The sequence below is a fragment of the Toxorhynchites rutilus genome, chromosome 3 (genome assembly GCF_029784135.1).
Source record: "Toxorhynchites rutilus septentrionalis strain SRP chromosome 3, ASM2978413v1, whole genome shotgun sequence".
In the NCBI taxonomy this organism is placed as follows: domain Eukaryota; kingdom Metazoa; phylum Arthropoda; class Insecta; order Diptera; family Culicidae; genus Toxorhynchites; species Toxorhynchites rutilus.
In genome coordinates this window covers 331,574,226-331,590,341 of record NC_073746.1, presented here as the reverse complement: position 1 = coordinate 331,590,341, position 16,116 = coordinate 331,574,226, and the positions used below count along the sequence as shown (strand labels likewise).

The following is a 16,116-nucleotide window of genomic DNA, read 5'->3' as shown; positions in this document are numbered from 1 at the left end:
GTATACAGCTTGAAAAAAAAATTTTTTTTCATATTTCATATATGACTTATTTCAAGACGAATGTAGCCTTTCAACGTTGAGGTGAAATTTAAGTGGCTATTATATATACAATGGGGTAAAAATATTGATTTTTGAAGATTTTGCTTGAATTTTTACCATGAATTGTTTATATCGATATTGCAGCCTAATTAAGAAAGATGAAAGTTGGGAATAAATTGTAGAGCGCTTAAAGAGCTTCATTTTAATTGATACAAACAATCTAGTTCAATATATTTTTTTAAGATAAAATTAATAATAACACATTGAAAATTATTAACTTTTAAGTTTTTCACTTCCAAAATGTCATTAAAATCTACTAATTTAGATGTTCCATTACTACATCCTGTACTGAATTTTCTGAATTTTTAAATGAAAAAAACAGAATCATCTCCCGTAGCGTACTTTTTAATGTCGAGCCAGTTTGAGGCAGCAGAGTCCGAAATAAAAAACAAATCTTATAACTCTGTCATTGTTGAAATTCGACCATATGCATAGAAGGATTTTTTCATAAAATATGATCGTTTAACCCCTCTGAAAAAAATCTGGATAAATTAATTTTTTTCATTTGAGAAAGGTGTTCTCTGACTTTAATTCAAATTCCTCTTTAATATTCAAAAAAAAAATTCGTGCAAAAAAAACTTTTGAAACCTTTTTTTTGACTCGATTATATACAGGATTTAATTATATACAGTAAAAATAAATCAAAAACTGTACACAATCGAGTCCGGCCTGTATAGGACATTTTCGTATGGAGACCTCTGGATAAATAATGTTTTACTCGTAACATTTTTGTGCATAAATTCTCGCGTTTGACATGTTCTTCACATGTTTCTGAATCGAAAAAAGCTTTTTTTATGAATTTTTCAAAAATTTAAAATGATTTTTTTCAGCAAAATATTTTTTCAAAAAAAAATCGGTATTTTTTTATAAAAATTGAAACAATTTCCTACATTTCATCCAAAAATAGTCTAACTCTTTTTTTGAATATTTAATATTATATGCAAAGTTGCTTTAAAGATCCATGTGTTTACTACACCCACAACATTTCGCTGCTATCTAAGGTGATGCTGCCAACTCCTAAGACGAGTTGACGTGAAATTCGTCTGTTTAATGTTAACCACAATCGGTTCCGTCAGCAATTATTGCAAAACTAACTTTGAAACCTTATCAGCTGCAATATATGGGTCTTGGGAAGAGAACGACATGAAAATGCTCATAAAGCGAATAATTTTATCAACACAACAAAACCAAGATGTGGAACAAATTGATTGTTCTTTCGATACTCTTTCAGAATTACCGCTCGTATCAGTTGTATTGAACCCAAAACTGAACAAACTATCCAATTGATAAGATTATAAATCGGTAGACCGTGGCAATAAAACTGGTTCAATGTCCCAGTAATACAAACCATTCGGTTTTAGCGGAACGGCAGCATAAATGGGTTCATACTCTGTTTCTAGCGCAAACCGGTTGTTTTGCCTGTTTTGGTTGTAATATCCGAGATACGAAAAAAACGACAAACAAAGCAGAGACTTAAATGTTTTTCTTATGAAAACTAGGTCCATAATGTACACGACTCGCGCTTTCATTCGTTGAAAAGCGATCTAACATATTTCGAATCAGTTTTCATAGAGTTTTCATTGCCGTTTCGCGTGACAAGCCACCCTCAAAATTTCGTCAATTTGCAGAGCTTTTTCCTTCTGATCATGTTTTCAACTGATTTCCAATGGCTGAATGGAACGATCAAAAAGTTCTAAGACAAAATAACGCTTAAAGTAGGGAAAATAATCTTGGTTTGTCCGATTTGGAGTGTTTTTACGCAACTAGTAAAAATTACATATAATCGATACGAGTTTGGGTTTGTTGAAAAACCCCATGTCATACTACCATAAGGCGTTGAAATTATTCAAATATTTATACCATTTTACCATTTATACCATTTTCCTCAAAGAGAAATAATGATCATGGTTTGTCCGGTTTTAGGAATCACATTGCCATAGAAATCATCTGGACAAAACAACATTGTTGAATTGGACAACTCATGATCAGAATTGAATTCATCAAAATGCGTTAATTTATTTGCAAGTGTTATAATCCAGAAAAGGTCTGAAAACGTGCCAGATAATCATCTGGTGGTCGATTAAAAATTAGCTCGATGAGGGGCGCATTGACTCCAATGGAAGGTGGATTTTATAATCCATTAAAAGATGTGGATCCCTAAAAATATACTATAAAACTACTGTAAATCATGATATGTTTTGAAACATTCGAATGCCTGATTTGACGAAGGTGTGCTGAATTAGAGCATTAAAAAAAGTGAACTAACTATGATCATATTTTCGACTGGACAAACCAAAATCATTTACCTTATGTTTATTCTTAATTTAAAAATTCATGTTTTTTTTGGAAATTCATACATTACATATTTGGTTAGTTCTTCTGCGGCGAAAAAACGAATGCTCGGGCCTTCATTTTCACATGCTGCATCAGATTTTGTACAGTCGATTTGTCGACCTTCTCAGCTGCTACACGCTAGTTCACCTTGAATTGCTGCTCGCTCCCGACGACTTTTTTTGTCTTCCGTAAGCTCCGCTTTACGATGGCCCAGTATCGTTCGATCGGGCGAAGATCTGGTGTGTTGGGCGGGTTCTAATCCTTAGGCATGAATTGGACGATGTTGGCCGCATGTCACTCCAGGGAATTTTTGTCGTAGTTGCATGAGGCCAAATCCGGCCAAAACAGCACGGAACCCATGTGCTGCTGCAGGAACGGCAGGAGTCGTTGACGTTGACGTAAACTTCCTGGTTGATGGTGCCGGTTGTTACAAAAATGCTGCTCTTTTCTCCACACGAGCATATCGCCTGTTAAACCAGATATTTCCTTGCGAATTTCGACAATTTAATGTTTTTAAATATCTCTGTCACTTTGCCCCTTCCCGTCGCCGTGTAGAATTCTTATCCCGCAAGCTGGTTAAAGTCGGTTTTGACGTATGTCTCGTCATCCATAACGATACAGTCGAATTTGGGCAGCATCGTCGTGTACAACTTCCGTATCCTCGTTTTGGCCAATTTGTTTTGCTTTTCGTCGCGGTTTGGGGTCTTTACCTTTTTGTACGTTGACAGCCCAAATCTTTTTTTGGCAAGTCGCACCGTGGTGTGGGACACTTCAACTTTATCTGCCACATCCCGGATCAATAAATTTGGATTCCTCGTGTATGTCCTCTTCGCCGCTTTGGTTGTCTGTTCGACCGTCGGGATGCGGTTCCCTTCACTTCCAGGCCACCGAGTTGTGGTCAACCTCTCCCCAAATACTCTAATCACTTTAGACACCATCGTTTGAGGCAAATTGAGCTCGCTAGTCGATTATACGACAAAAGCGGAAATTCTTGGTGCGCGTGCAGAGTTTTTAAACGCCGTTGCTATTGCGTGGAGGCCATTTTGACAATTGAAGAGCGTGCGCCGAAAACAAAGTAGGCACAACATTCTACACACCTGTGCCAACAAAAATATGGGATTCCATTTTTTTCAAATAATCGATTATGGGATTAATGCTACGTTGAAGTTAAGCACTTTTTGGTCGTTCCATCCTTTACGTATAAAAATTGACGATAGTTCCACGTTTTCGAAAATATTCAAATGCATTTGGTACACTGGTTACCCCATCATTGATTGGAAGGCCTACGACGAATTAAATGAAGACAGAGCAAAAATAGCACGATTAATATTATGAATTGAAAAATGATCATATCTAATTGAGGAATAAGTTTGAGATGATTACACTGTGGTACAATGATATTCCAGCCCTCTCCTTTTGAGATTATTAAGGTTCAAGACTATCAACAGATATAGTCATTGCATAGAGGGGTTGATTTTGCATCAGCTACTGCTGTCTTCACTATTGGAAATAGAGTCAGAAACATCAAAGAACGTGATGATACGGTCTGGAAAATGTCAGATAAACTTATGTATAATCCCGATAAGGATTTTACCATTAGGTAGGAAACGGAGACAATTGGAGCTTTTGATGCCTCGAGTGCTAGGTCTTTCAAAAATGAACTATTACCACGGAAGCTAGGGAGATCTAGTTCGCCCAGGGGGACTTGTCCTTGAACTTCAGGAGTGGTCACATTTTTGCGCCGGATCTCTCTTGGAAAACTAATGATATGCCCTCATTAACTGTGTGTACATTTCGTCAACTGACAACGCGACGAAGATATTTTTTTGTATTGACTGCATTTTGCTGTTGGCTCGGTTAAGACTTCACAGGAGTTAGGCGAATTTTCGGCAAATTTTCTCTAAGATACTTTCAGCTTTAAAATCGGATGGAATAATTATACTATCGGAGACATATATTGTATAATAATCACATACACAAAAAAAACATTTTGTCACATATTTCAAATTGATTACTAGCCTAACATGTTACTAAACATGTTAGGCTAGTTACGTTCTATTGCTCCTCAAATCCCGGCAAATCGAATGTTGGCAGCTCAAGCGGTGCCAACGGTGGTAATTCTTCTGTATGGTAATCAATCGCCTCGAGTGCATCTCTTCCGGTCTCGAAAGACCCACCTCCCTTGTCTTTTCCACTGAAACAGTTTTGTTTTTCCTTCTCATATTCACTCAGTTTCTCTTTCAGTGTTTCATTCTCCGTTGTACACTCATCGAGATTATGAGCCATTCTTTGAAAAAGCACATGCAAAGAATGATTTAATGATATCAACTCATCCACTATCGAACCCTTCCTATCACTTTCGGTCGCCTCAGCTGTGCGAGTTTTAGTGAGCGTTTCGAGAAGTGAATCAGCATTATCTAAATTGCGATGAATTGCAAGCTGCAGATCATTATAATTATCTATTTTCTCCATCTGCTGGGCGAAGTATTCTGGATTCCTACGTTTCTGATACTCCAGTGCTTCCAGGTAGCGCTCATGCTGCTGCTTTTTATGCCGCATAAAGTCTACCTGTTTCAGATGATACTTCCTCTGCAGCTGAAGTGATTCGAGAGCAACCGGAGAATTCGGTGCCATTCTTATTGCTTCTTCTAAATTTGTGGCCGCAATGAGATGACTCTCAGCAGCATCATCATACCGACTTTGCTTTGCAAATTTTTCTGCTTTTCTTGAATAGACGTGCGCCTAGAATGGAGCGAAAAATATTTATTCAATGCGATAATCCATTCCCGAGCAATCAACTCACGACATTCAAAAATGATTTCTCCATTGGACACCGGGTTTAGAGAAAGAAAAAGACGACACTCAAGTTATATATTCATCAATGTCTAGAGAAACAACTACGTAGTTTCGTTTTGGGAATTTAAAAACACGATTTGTTTGGGCTTTATGCACTTTTTGATGCGTATCAGCTGATCTGACACGCGTGCGCTACGTACACTCGAAAAAATAACTAGTAACTATGACTAGTTTTTGAATACATCGTTAGCTATTTTGAAAAGTTCATTTTGATTGAATTTAATTCAACAAACAATATGGCTAGTGAAAACGAAAAAATTCGGAACTAGCTGCGGATGAACGTGATGCCGATGATCTGAGATCAATTTTTGAATTTGTTTTTCTTTTCTGAATTCACAACAGGCGGAGTACCTGCGTACCTTGTAAACAGGTTGGCACAATTGACGAATGGATTATGTTTCACGCTCAAGATATTTTGCTACTTGAAGACAGATGGTTTCGTCTGCGTTCGAGTTAAGATGGGTGCACCACAAATCAAATAAAAAAAATTTTAAAAAAACTTTTCAAGTGCAACGGTTTTATTGTGATAAAACCTAATAATAAGACAGATAATGTACTAAAAGCTAGAAAATAATTAGGGCAAGTAGCAGTTAATAGTTATCAGTTAATAACTCTTTCTTTAATCTAGAGTATTGATGAGACTAAAATAAAATCGTGGGGCATGTGATGAAACTAGCTACTTTATCCATGTAGTAATCATCATGTGATGGTAATCCCAGTCCCTTATCGCTTATATTACGGTAATTGGTGATATTAATAACACAACAATGGAACTCATATCAACTTTCCCGCTATGTACGGTCCAAATATTAGGCTGTCAAAAAAATCCTGCGGTATTTCCGCGAGGTGTCGTTGTAAGCGCGTAGTTCTAGTTGTATTCATTGTATCGAGTCATACTATAGCTTGTTGGAAAGGTATTTTGCGCGCTATAATATAGTCCTTGACAGTGTTTTGTTTGGTTAAGCCGTTCGTGAGTTATAGTGTCGCAAATATGGATCAAAATAAAGAGAAAATCCGACATATTTTACAGTACTACTATGACAAAGGCAAAAATGTATCTCAAGCTGACAATAAAATTTGTGCAGTTTATGGACCCGATACAGTTTCCATTTTCACCGCACAACGATGGTTTCAACGTTTTCGTTCTGGTGTAGAGGTCGTCGTAGATGCGCCACGCTCCGGAAGGCCTGTCGGCGAAAATTGCGACAAAATCGCTGAATTAGCCGAGAAAGACCGGCATAGTAGCAGCCGTAGCATCGGCCAAGAGCTGGGGCTAAGTCATCAAACCGTTATTAACCATTTGAAGAAGCTTGGATTCACAAAGAAGCTCGATGTATGGGTGCCACACACGTTGACGCAAAAAACATCTTTGACAGTATCGACGCATGTGAATCGCTGCTGAATCGCAACAAAATCGTCCCGTTTCTGAAGCGGATGGTGACTGGCGATGAAAAGTGGGTCACTTACGACAACGTGAAGCGCAAACGGTCGTGGTCGAAGCCCGCTGAAGCGGCTCAGACGGTGGACAAGCCCTCATTAACGGCCAGGAAGGTTCTGCTGTGTGTTTGGTGGGATTGTCAATGAATAATCTATTATGAGCTGCTTCCCTATGGCCAAACGGTCAATTCGGACCTGTACTGCCAACAACTGGACCGCTTGAAGGTAGCACTCATGAAGAAGAGGCCATCTTCGATAAACAGAGGCCGCATTGTCTTCCATCAGGAGAACGCCAGGCCACACACTTCTTTGGTGACGCGCCAGAAGCTCCGGGAGCTCGGATGGGAGGTTCTTTTGCATCCGCCGTATAGTCCGGACCTTGCACCAAGTGACTACCACCTGTTTTTGTCCATGGCGAACGAGCTAGGTAGTCAGAAGTTAGCCACAAAAGAGGCCTGTAAAAATTGGCTATCCGAGTTTTTTGCCAATAAGGAAGCGAGCTTCTATAACAGGGGTATTATGAAGTTGGCATCTCGTTGGGAACAAGTCATCGAACAAAACGGCGCATATATGACTTAAAACAGATGATTGTAACTAATTTTATGAACAAATGAAAATTTAAAAAAAATACCGCAGGACTTTTTTGACAGCCTAATATAAACATTCGAACGATAGGAATACTCTTAGAAGAGAATGATTCTACGTCGAACCGACACAAAAAATAGTGCCCATTTTAAAACCCCTCAAATATCCCGTCATGCTGCTATCAACAATCAGTCAACTATTCGAGCTCAACGCTATCGTACCGGGGCAATGCTATTTTCGAAAGTACAAAAAATGGGTCCGTGTGGGGAACTTCATGGAAGAAATGTGTTTATAGCCCAAAACTGCTGAAGCTGAAGGCCGTGGAAACTAGGCTAGGAATTGACTCAAACTTCAATAAAACATAATCCTTACATGAGGTAGACAGTTGAAAACATAGTTAGGGGAGCCGCGGGTAAGACGGACAGTGGGGATATAATAGAGAGGTGGTTGATTTGTATAGTTGCATTATGAATTTCAAATTTCTGTTGATGGGAAACCCTTCTACATGCTATTCTATAATATTTAAACCATCCTATGACAATGAATACTGATCAAAAGTGAAATAGAGAAACAAAAACCGAAAATCGAACATGATTCCGCGTGTGGATGTAACTTCTGCGGCTTCGATATTAAGCATTTTGAGTGGTTTAATTGCAAAATTTAATTCGCTGATGGTTATATTACGGTTTGTGAGTTAACAGAGAAGCGATATTAGATATGTACGAAAAAGTAAATTCATTCGTAATTCACGTCCAATGCATGATGGAAAGTGAAGGGAAGAATATTGAACTCTTTTTTATATTGCTTTCTCTTTTTATTCTATTTCAGTTACTGAACGCGCAATCACTGAGAGAGAGTGAAATTATTCCTCTCGCGAGCGATAAACCTCTTTTTTTTATTAATCCGTTTATTTTTACAGGCTCAGTTACATAAGTTTAATGGAGCCAAACTCTTACGTATATTTCAACTAGCATATATCAACATGTTGTTTCCTTAATTCTATGGTTAATTAAATAGGAAACCGATTACTCGCGGTCGACTCGAGTTTAGAAGGGTGACACATTTTCATTAGGAAAAGGGTGGGATGTAAGGAGATGTGTGTTTACACTCGCACTCACATTCACATTCACATTCTCATTCACACTGACACTTCACACTCAATTCTTAAAATTATCCTTACATCTAATATGTATTTACAATTTAACTTATTCTAATGTTAGTAGGAAGGGAACCGATAGCTCGCGAAGGACGAAAAGCAGGGGAAAAGGATGTATGAACAATCACACTCGAAGATCGATAGCTTTAAGGAAAACATATATTTGGGACATGTACTCCATGTACTGTAAAGTCTAACCGAGCCAACACATCTCTCACCGGCACATTGGACTGCTTTCCTCCAGCCCGAAGGGAGTTTTCTAAATTCGATCTGGCGGCAAGATACAACTCGCACGACCAAACAACGTGTTCGATGTCGTGGTAACCATGACCACAACCACAGAGATTGCTGTCGGCAAGATTAAAACGAAAAAGCAGCGCGTCTAACGAACAGTGATTGGACATAAGTCGGGAGAAGGTGCGAATAAAGTCCCGACTCAAGTCCAGACTTTTGAACCACGGATTGAGGCTAACCTTAGGGATAATTGAGTGGAGCCACCGGCCCAATTCATCTTCGTTCCATTTGCGTTGCCAGTTAACGATGGTATTTTTACGAACTAAAGAATAAAATTCATTGAAGGCGATTTGACGCTGATAAATTTCGCCTTCAATTACACCTACCTTTGCTAATGAGTCAGCCCTCTCATTACCCGGAATTGAGCAATGTGAAGGGACCCAGACAAAGGTAATGACATAACAGCGTCTGGATAAAGCACTCAAAATTTCTCGTATTCTCTCAAGGAAGTACGGCGAGTGCTTTTCCGGTCTCACTGAACGGATAGCTTCGACAGAGCTAAGACTATCCGTTACAATGTAATAGTGTTCAACAGGTCGTGAGGCGACGCTGTCCAGCGCCCAGTGTATTGCTGCCAATTCAGCAATATATACTGAGCAAGGATACTGAAGACTGTGTGAGGTGCTAAAAAATTTGTTGAACACTCCAAATCCTGTGGACTCATTCATAGAGGACCCATCAGTAAAGTACATATTATCACAATTGACACGCCCATACTTTGCTTCGAAAATCGTAGGAACGATCACCGATCGATGATAATCTGGAATTCCATGGATATCCTGCTTCATGGACAGATCAAAATGCACAGAGAAATTGATGTAGTCAGGTAAACAAACACGGTTGGGAATATACGAAGAAGGATTAACCTGCATGGAGACGAATTCATGATATGAGCTCATGAATCCAGAATGAAAATTTAGCTCGATCAGCCGCTCAAAATTTCCGATCACCAATGGGTTCATAACCTTACACCGGATGAGGAACCGAAGAGATAATAAATTGAAGCGATCTTTTAGTGGGAGTACGCCTGCCAAAACCTCGAGGCTCATGGTATGCGTTGAGGGCATACATCCCAACGCAATACGGAGACAAAGATACTGAATTCGCTCGAGTTTAATGAGGTGTGTTTTGGCAGCTGATTGAAAACAGAAACTGCCATACTCCATCACTGAGAGAATAGTTGTTCGATACAACATTATAAGATCTTCTGGATGGGCTCCCCACCAGGTGCCGGTAATTGTACGGAGAAAGTTTATTCTTTGTTGGCATTTTTTACTCAGATACCTAATATGGGCCCCCCAAGTACATTTGGAGTCGAACCAGACACCAAGATACTTGAATGACATAGCATGAGTGATCGGTTTACCCAAAAGTTGAAGCTTTGGTTTTGCTGGTCTATGCTTCCTATAAAAAACCACCATCTCTGTTTTCTCCGTGGAGAATTCGATCCCTAGACCAATGGCCCAGGCTGAAAAATTGTTCAAAGTATCTTGTAAGGGTCCTTGCAGGTCGGATTCGTTTGATCCAACGACAGACACCACTCCATCATCTGCAAGTTGTCTTAGGCTGCAATTTTGTATAAGGCAATTGTCGATGTCGCTTATATAGAAGTTGTACAAAAGGGGGCTTAAACATGAGCCCTGGGGGAGTCCCATGTAGGAGACCCGACTTACTGTCGAATCCCCGTGAGAAAAATTCAAATGTTTCTCACAAAGCAAGTTATATAATATATTATTCAATACAGGCGGCGGACCCCGAGAGTGGATAAACCTCTTCGCTTCGTATATTACGAACCTGTCCATATTCCCACCACTACATGTCCATTATACCCGCACCGATAAAAATATTGTACTTTTCGGCTTGTTTTAATTTCAGTAAAAAACATGGAAAACAATTTTTTATAAAACATTTGGCCAGTTATTTCGAAAACCAGTATATTGAACTGTATGAAACTGCTTTTCAATTTTTGAAAACATGAGTTTCCAAAGATACAATTGAAGTTTACCTTAACATGTTCGTCTTACCCCCATCTCCTCTATCACTGCCTTAGGAAGAGATGACATGATGTACATGCTTTACGTTCATGAGTTATTTTTTTACGAAGTTGCTGCATTTAAATATTATTTCAAAGTTTAGACTTTGCAGGCTGTTCCTCTATTTTTTCCTGTATGTTTTCAGAAAAAGGTGAAAAACAATTTGTACGAAAAAAAAAGAGAAAAATAGTAAGCGTATATTTTTATTTTATAAACACCAATGAATTATCTAATTAAAAAATTTTTCATCAAACATCATTTTTTTCTCACCAGTCGAGTGAGTATTTGGGATATACAATGGCGAGATTAAGTCAGAAAAAAGCAATAGAGAATATAAAATTTGTATACATATAAACATAAATATACTATTACGTTATATTAGACTTACTTCAACTAATATTTTTAGATACTTGTCCTTCTTGAAATTGTTTTATATTTCATTGTACCGTTTCATATTTTAAATACTGTCTTCTTGTCTGCTTTCCCTTTCCCTTTCTTCGGCTTCTCTTCTCAATCTCTCCAGTTCGCGTAGGTAAATCTCCTTTCGAATCGGGAGTACCTTTATCTGTGCCAGATGATGCCTAAGCTGCAGCTGAAGTGATTCGATTCCAACCGCTGTTACCGTTTGTTTCGGTATTAATCTTATTGCTTCTTCTAAGTTAGTAGCCGCATTGCGATGACTCACGATAGCGTCATCAAATCGTTTTTGTTTTGTGAGCTTGTCCGCTTGTCTAGCGTAGAAGTGAGCCTAGTTTGAAACGAAGATGTTCATTTAATTGAACTCAAAGCTATCCGTTATTAAAGCAACTTACTGTATTTAAAGGTGTTTTCTCCATTGAGCCTAAAATTCTCACAATATTAAATAATTGAACTATGTTTTCGTCAGTGTCTGGGAAAAAGCTATACGGTATTGTTTAGTGAATCAAAAATACGCTTTGTTTCACTCAAGAGTTGTATACATAAAAGGTGAGCCAACTTTCTTGAAGATCTATTGTAAATTGAAGCATTCACATACACCAGCAACGGCAAGTCGATGTTCCCGTTGCCGGTGTATGTGAATGTTTGCATAAGAACTGCTTGGAAGAATAATTGACGCAACGTGACGAGGCGGAACGTGAACGTGACGTGGATGTTGTATGTGAATCGCACTTCAGAGCCCCCGCAGACTGCAGACTAAATTGTCGACCGATAGTTTGGTCGGCTTCTTAATCAGTACGGAGAGGTATTCATGTGCGCGCATTACACCGATTCAGTTGGGCCGGTTTTTGCACCAGTAGGCCGATCTGACCAAACTGTCGGCTGAAAAAAAGTCTGTAGTGTGCGGAGGCTCTTAGATGTTGCTAGCAGGGTTGTATGATTTGCCATAAAAATCTTTTTTTCATTTGACTAAAAAACTTGTTAGTATCACTCTGTAAAAAGAAAAAAAGTAACTTATTATTCAGTGTATTAAAAATGTAGAGTTTTGTTCCTAATTTTAATTTGCAGCATTCGCTATTTTTTGTTTGACGTAGGACTGTGTCTTACATTTCTGTACTGGGGTGTAAGTTCAATATTTCGAAAACGAGAGAGTGACGCTGGACTCGAGATTTTGAACGTTAATACCTCTTTTCCGGCTGAACGGAGTGGTATGATAACCATTTCATTCGAAACACAAAATGTCCACGAGTTATATGATTGTTAATTGTTGACCCGAAACTTGTTTCAATAGCTTTAAAATTGCTTAGAAAACAGGTTATTGAAACCGTATATAAACTCGCATACGCTCTGGAAATCCATTCAACTTAAAGATGTAGAACTCTAGGTTGATCACTTGAAATGTAGTATTATATTATAATGTAAACCAAATTAATAAATAAAAAGAATTTAAGTGAAAAAAAAAGAAGAAATCCATTCAGTTGATGCGGCGATGTGAGATGAGGACGGTCGCACTCAGACGCCTATGCATTATTGTCTTCTTTTCCAATTTCATTTCTCTTCTGCCTTTCTCTTCTGTTGAACCGAACGGATGGATATAAAACATGACGTTTCCTTTGCTTTCGTACATTTCCACCTCTACTCTCATACCGCGAGAACTCGTTTCATTGGGATCAAGCAGACAGCTCGTAAATCTACCGGTGGTAAGGCACCGCGAAAGCAGCTCGGAAAAGCGCACCAGCCGCAGGAGACTTATTGGAATGTCAGATGGGGAAGCTCACACTCACACGTCTATGCATTAGGCTGTTCTCTCCCTATTCTTTTCGTTTCTGCAGGCCGAATTGAAAAATTTTCAGTCGAGTCAACTCTGTTTTACAGTAATGTATTCGAATCCGGACACTTTGCATTACATTCAATATCATACCACAGCCATAACATTTTTTGCATGTTGAATTAAGAAACTTTGAGCGCTTTGAGGCACCCCTAAATCATGTCCGATCGAGCTAAAACTTTGCACAGGTCATTTGTTTGTGCCAATAAACAAATTGTACATGGTCGGTCCCAAAAGGTCGATTTTGGGCCTAAAATTTTTTTTCGAGATTACACCCGATCTCGACGTTTCATGCATTTTTAAGTCATTTAGCATCGAGAATAAAATTTTGTTTTGTCAAATTTCTCTTATCTCCTCCTGGGAAGATTTTCGAGGATCAAAAAATAAAAACTTTGAGCGCTTTAAGGCACCCCTAAATCATGTACGATCGAGCTGAAACTTTGCACAGCTCATTTTTTGGGCCAATAAACGAAATGTACGTGGTCGGTTTTTGAAATTTGACATGACCATTTTCGCTGCCACCCTAAGCACCATCGACATCATATCGAATTTCAGCTTCATGTAATTTTAGTGAGAATGTGGATGACATGAATATTGAATTCGACTATGAGTACACCGTCGATGAAGCGAAAACTTTCCTCGACAGAACAGAACAAAATTCGTTGTTCTATATAGCTGGTTACATTGTAGCGCTGCACTGATTTTAGTATTGCTGAGCCCCTCGTTTCTATGAGTATGAACGTCAGATTCAACACAACTCCCGTGTGTGGAATCTGAGTGTCTTTTCATATGTGTATGTTTCGGATGAACTGCAAAGTGAGTGCTTTTCCCCTTTTCGATTTCACTGCTAGCTATAATTGAGTGCAAGATGTAACTCGACGGCTCAATTTAGCCAAGACACGTCTCAGAAAATGTGTTAGACACTCGTGTGAGTTTTTTCTAAGAAATTCACGTTTCCTTAACCGGGAGAGTTTCGCGGGTTTTCTTGGTATTTGAATTCGGAATCCGGCGAGCGACTCGATTTAAGCTGCGCTCGGGAGATTAAAGATAATCACCCGAAAATGTTTGAAAAGAGGACAGATTGAGGCAAGGGGGTTGAGGGTAAGACTACGTATTATTAATATCGTTTATAATTGCATAGTTCCGGTCCTTTTGATCATTGGGCTGACCTGAGGACTTAGAAGAAATATTCTTCCATTTCAACTTGGCCCATGGAAGAGGCAGCAGTGTGTGGTTCCGGCTTTTAAATCGCGAGTTTTTTAAAAAGAGGTAGTTGGTACTTCACTACACCCGAGTAGTAGTACTCATTTGTATTTTTTCTTTGTTTGTTCTTTTTTTTTGTTTCTTTAGTGAGCGCAGTTAGCTCACTTTTAAATTCAAAAATTACCCCTCCAGTGCGTAAAGTTCAAATTCAATTGGAGGTAAGTATTGGTATTTTTTTGCAAAATGTGGCTTTATGGATATGGCTTGTGTGTGCGCTTTTTTATGTGTTGTTTCTAGGTGACACCACTTCTGACTTCTCCGTCAATACGAGGGCCCCAGCAAAATTCTCGCGCTCCCGGCGGCTCGTCATCAGCGGAAATAATAAACAACACGCTAATAAATGAGAGGTGCGCTATAGAGCGCAAGAACAGAAGCAACACCACACAATAGCCATTGAATGTGAGTGAATGGAGAAGCCATAGCAGTATGACTAGAAAGTCATCCGCCATTACCAAAACTTTTTAAATGTGTCTTTAGTGTAGCGAGCTAATTGCGATGTCTGCGAACCCAATGATTTGATGTTCGAGTCTGGAGTTAGATTTGTTTTTTGTTATGTGTAAATAAATTTTAAAATAGTTTTGTTGTTATTATACTGCAGTTCGTTTTCCTGTTTTTTTAATAAATAAGTTTTTTTGATGTGAATTTTCTTTTGTTGTTGTTTTGAATTGTATTAAGTATTTTACTGGCTAGCGGTGTGGCCTAAGTACCGGCAACCCAATCTGGTTTTTGTTGTTGTTAAACGGTCACGAGTCGGTTTGAGACTCCTTTTTTTTTGTTGGTGTCTCTTCACTATCCACTCCTACGCTCTGAAGCGAGCTTCGTTGTGGACAAGGATATTTTTAGTAAGTCCAGTGAGGAAAACTTTGCTGAACTTTGTGGTTTGGGGATCAGCCCAAGCATTCTCGGGCTTTAATCTTGTCCTCTGGACAAGCGGTGTTCGGGTTCACTTTACAGCGCAGCTCAAATTGAGAAACGAGCCGGGTTTTGGGGGAAGAAAGATAAACCCGCCCTCGGAGTTCGAGTCTCATTGGCCGGGCAACCAAAAACACGGCGGTTGGCCTCCCTTATGGAAGTGGCGCTTAAGCCAACTGCTTGACTGCGCAGAGTCCCGGTTAGGAAGGACTCACACGCCTAGAAGGCGTGTCGGGTTACAACATCATTAAAATAAGTCAGCGGGAAAGAACATGTCAGCGGTGTAACAAGAGATTGGTAGTCAGATATGGACAGGATAGTATCAACCATCTCTTTTTTCATATTCACGAGCTAGAGCTAACAACTCTCCCATCTGCATAATGAATACAATGAAAATTATATTCCGAAATTCATATATATAAATTCAACGTGCGATTTCATAATCGCATTAGAGACATAACGAAACTAAATTGACAAATGAGTGTTTTGCCGTTCAGTCTATTCCATTGTGAAAAACTCATGCATAAACTTGTATATAATTCCTTCCCATTTTCTTTGAACTAAATATCGTGATATTCATTAAATGTACTATTTCTAAATTCAATACTTATCCAACAAAATATTTTTATTGGCAACACTGAAAAAATCGACTTTGTTTACAAAATTTATCGAAATCAGCCAATGAGCGACTGACAGAAAATTGGTTCGTAAAAGACCCCTTCTTGTCTGATTTTATCTTAGGCCGAGGACATAGTAAACGCGGTGCGGTGCGATGCGGAGTGATTAATTGGAATTCATCGTGTGCTATGACACACTGATCGCTTTAGATCGCGCGTTTTTTTATGTTTCATTCCATTCCTTTCTACATGTAAACAACCCAGCACAAGGATGCCAGATATGAT

General features: G+C 38.9%; 2 protein-coding genes across 2 annotated transcripts; both read right to left on the bottom strand.

Moving 5' to 3' along the window:
• Positions 1-4,363: 4,363 nt before the first annotated feature.
• Positions 4,364-5,418, bottom strand: LOC129777230 (uncharacterized). Its single transcript, XM_055783385.1, has 2 exons — positions 5,237-5,418; positions 4,364-5,175 (listed from the first exon to the last, which is right to left on the bottom strand). Exons 1-2 carry the CDS (start codon positions 5,258-5,260, stop codon positions 4,489-4,491), a joined length of 711 nt encoding a protein of 236 aa, XP_055639360.1. The 5' UTR covers positions 5,261-5,418; the 3' UTR covers positions 4,364-4,488.
• A 5,563-nt stretch (positions 5,419-10,981) lies between these two features.
• LOC129780188 (nuclear receptor-binding factor 2-like) lies at positions 10,982-11,764 on the bottom strand. The gene is made up of 2 exons (XM_055788190.1): positions 11,607-11,764; positions 10,982-11,542 (listed from the first exon to the last, which is right to left on the bottom strand). Exons 1-2 carry the CDS (start codon positions 11,628-11,630, stop codon positions 11,252-11,254), a joined length of 315 nt encoding a protein of 104 aa, XP_055644165.1. The 5' UTR covers positions 11,631-11,764; the 3' UTR covers positions 10,982-11,251.
• Positions 11,765-16,116: the final 4,352 nt, after the last annotated feature.

Bases quoted from the DNA above. Each gene is read 5' to 3' on its own strand.
- LOC129780188 (XM_055788190.1), bottom strand. From the start codon at position 11,630: ATGGAGAAAACACCTTTAAATACA. The intron at 11,543-11,606 runs GTAAGTTGCTTT...GTTTCAAACTAG, and splicing joins AGAAAACACCTTTAAATACA to GCTCACTTCTACGCTAGACA.
- LOC129777230 (XM_055783385.1), bottom strand. From the start codon at position 5,260: ATGGAGAAATCATTTTTGAATGTC. The intron at 5,176-5,236 runs GTGAGTTGATTG...GCTCCATTCTAG, and splicing joins AGAAATCATTTTTGAATGTC to GCGCACGTCTATTCAAGAAA.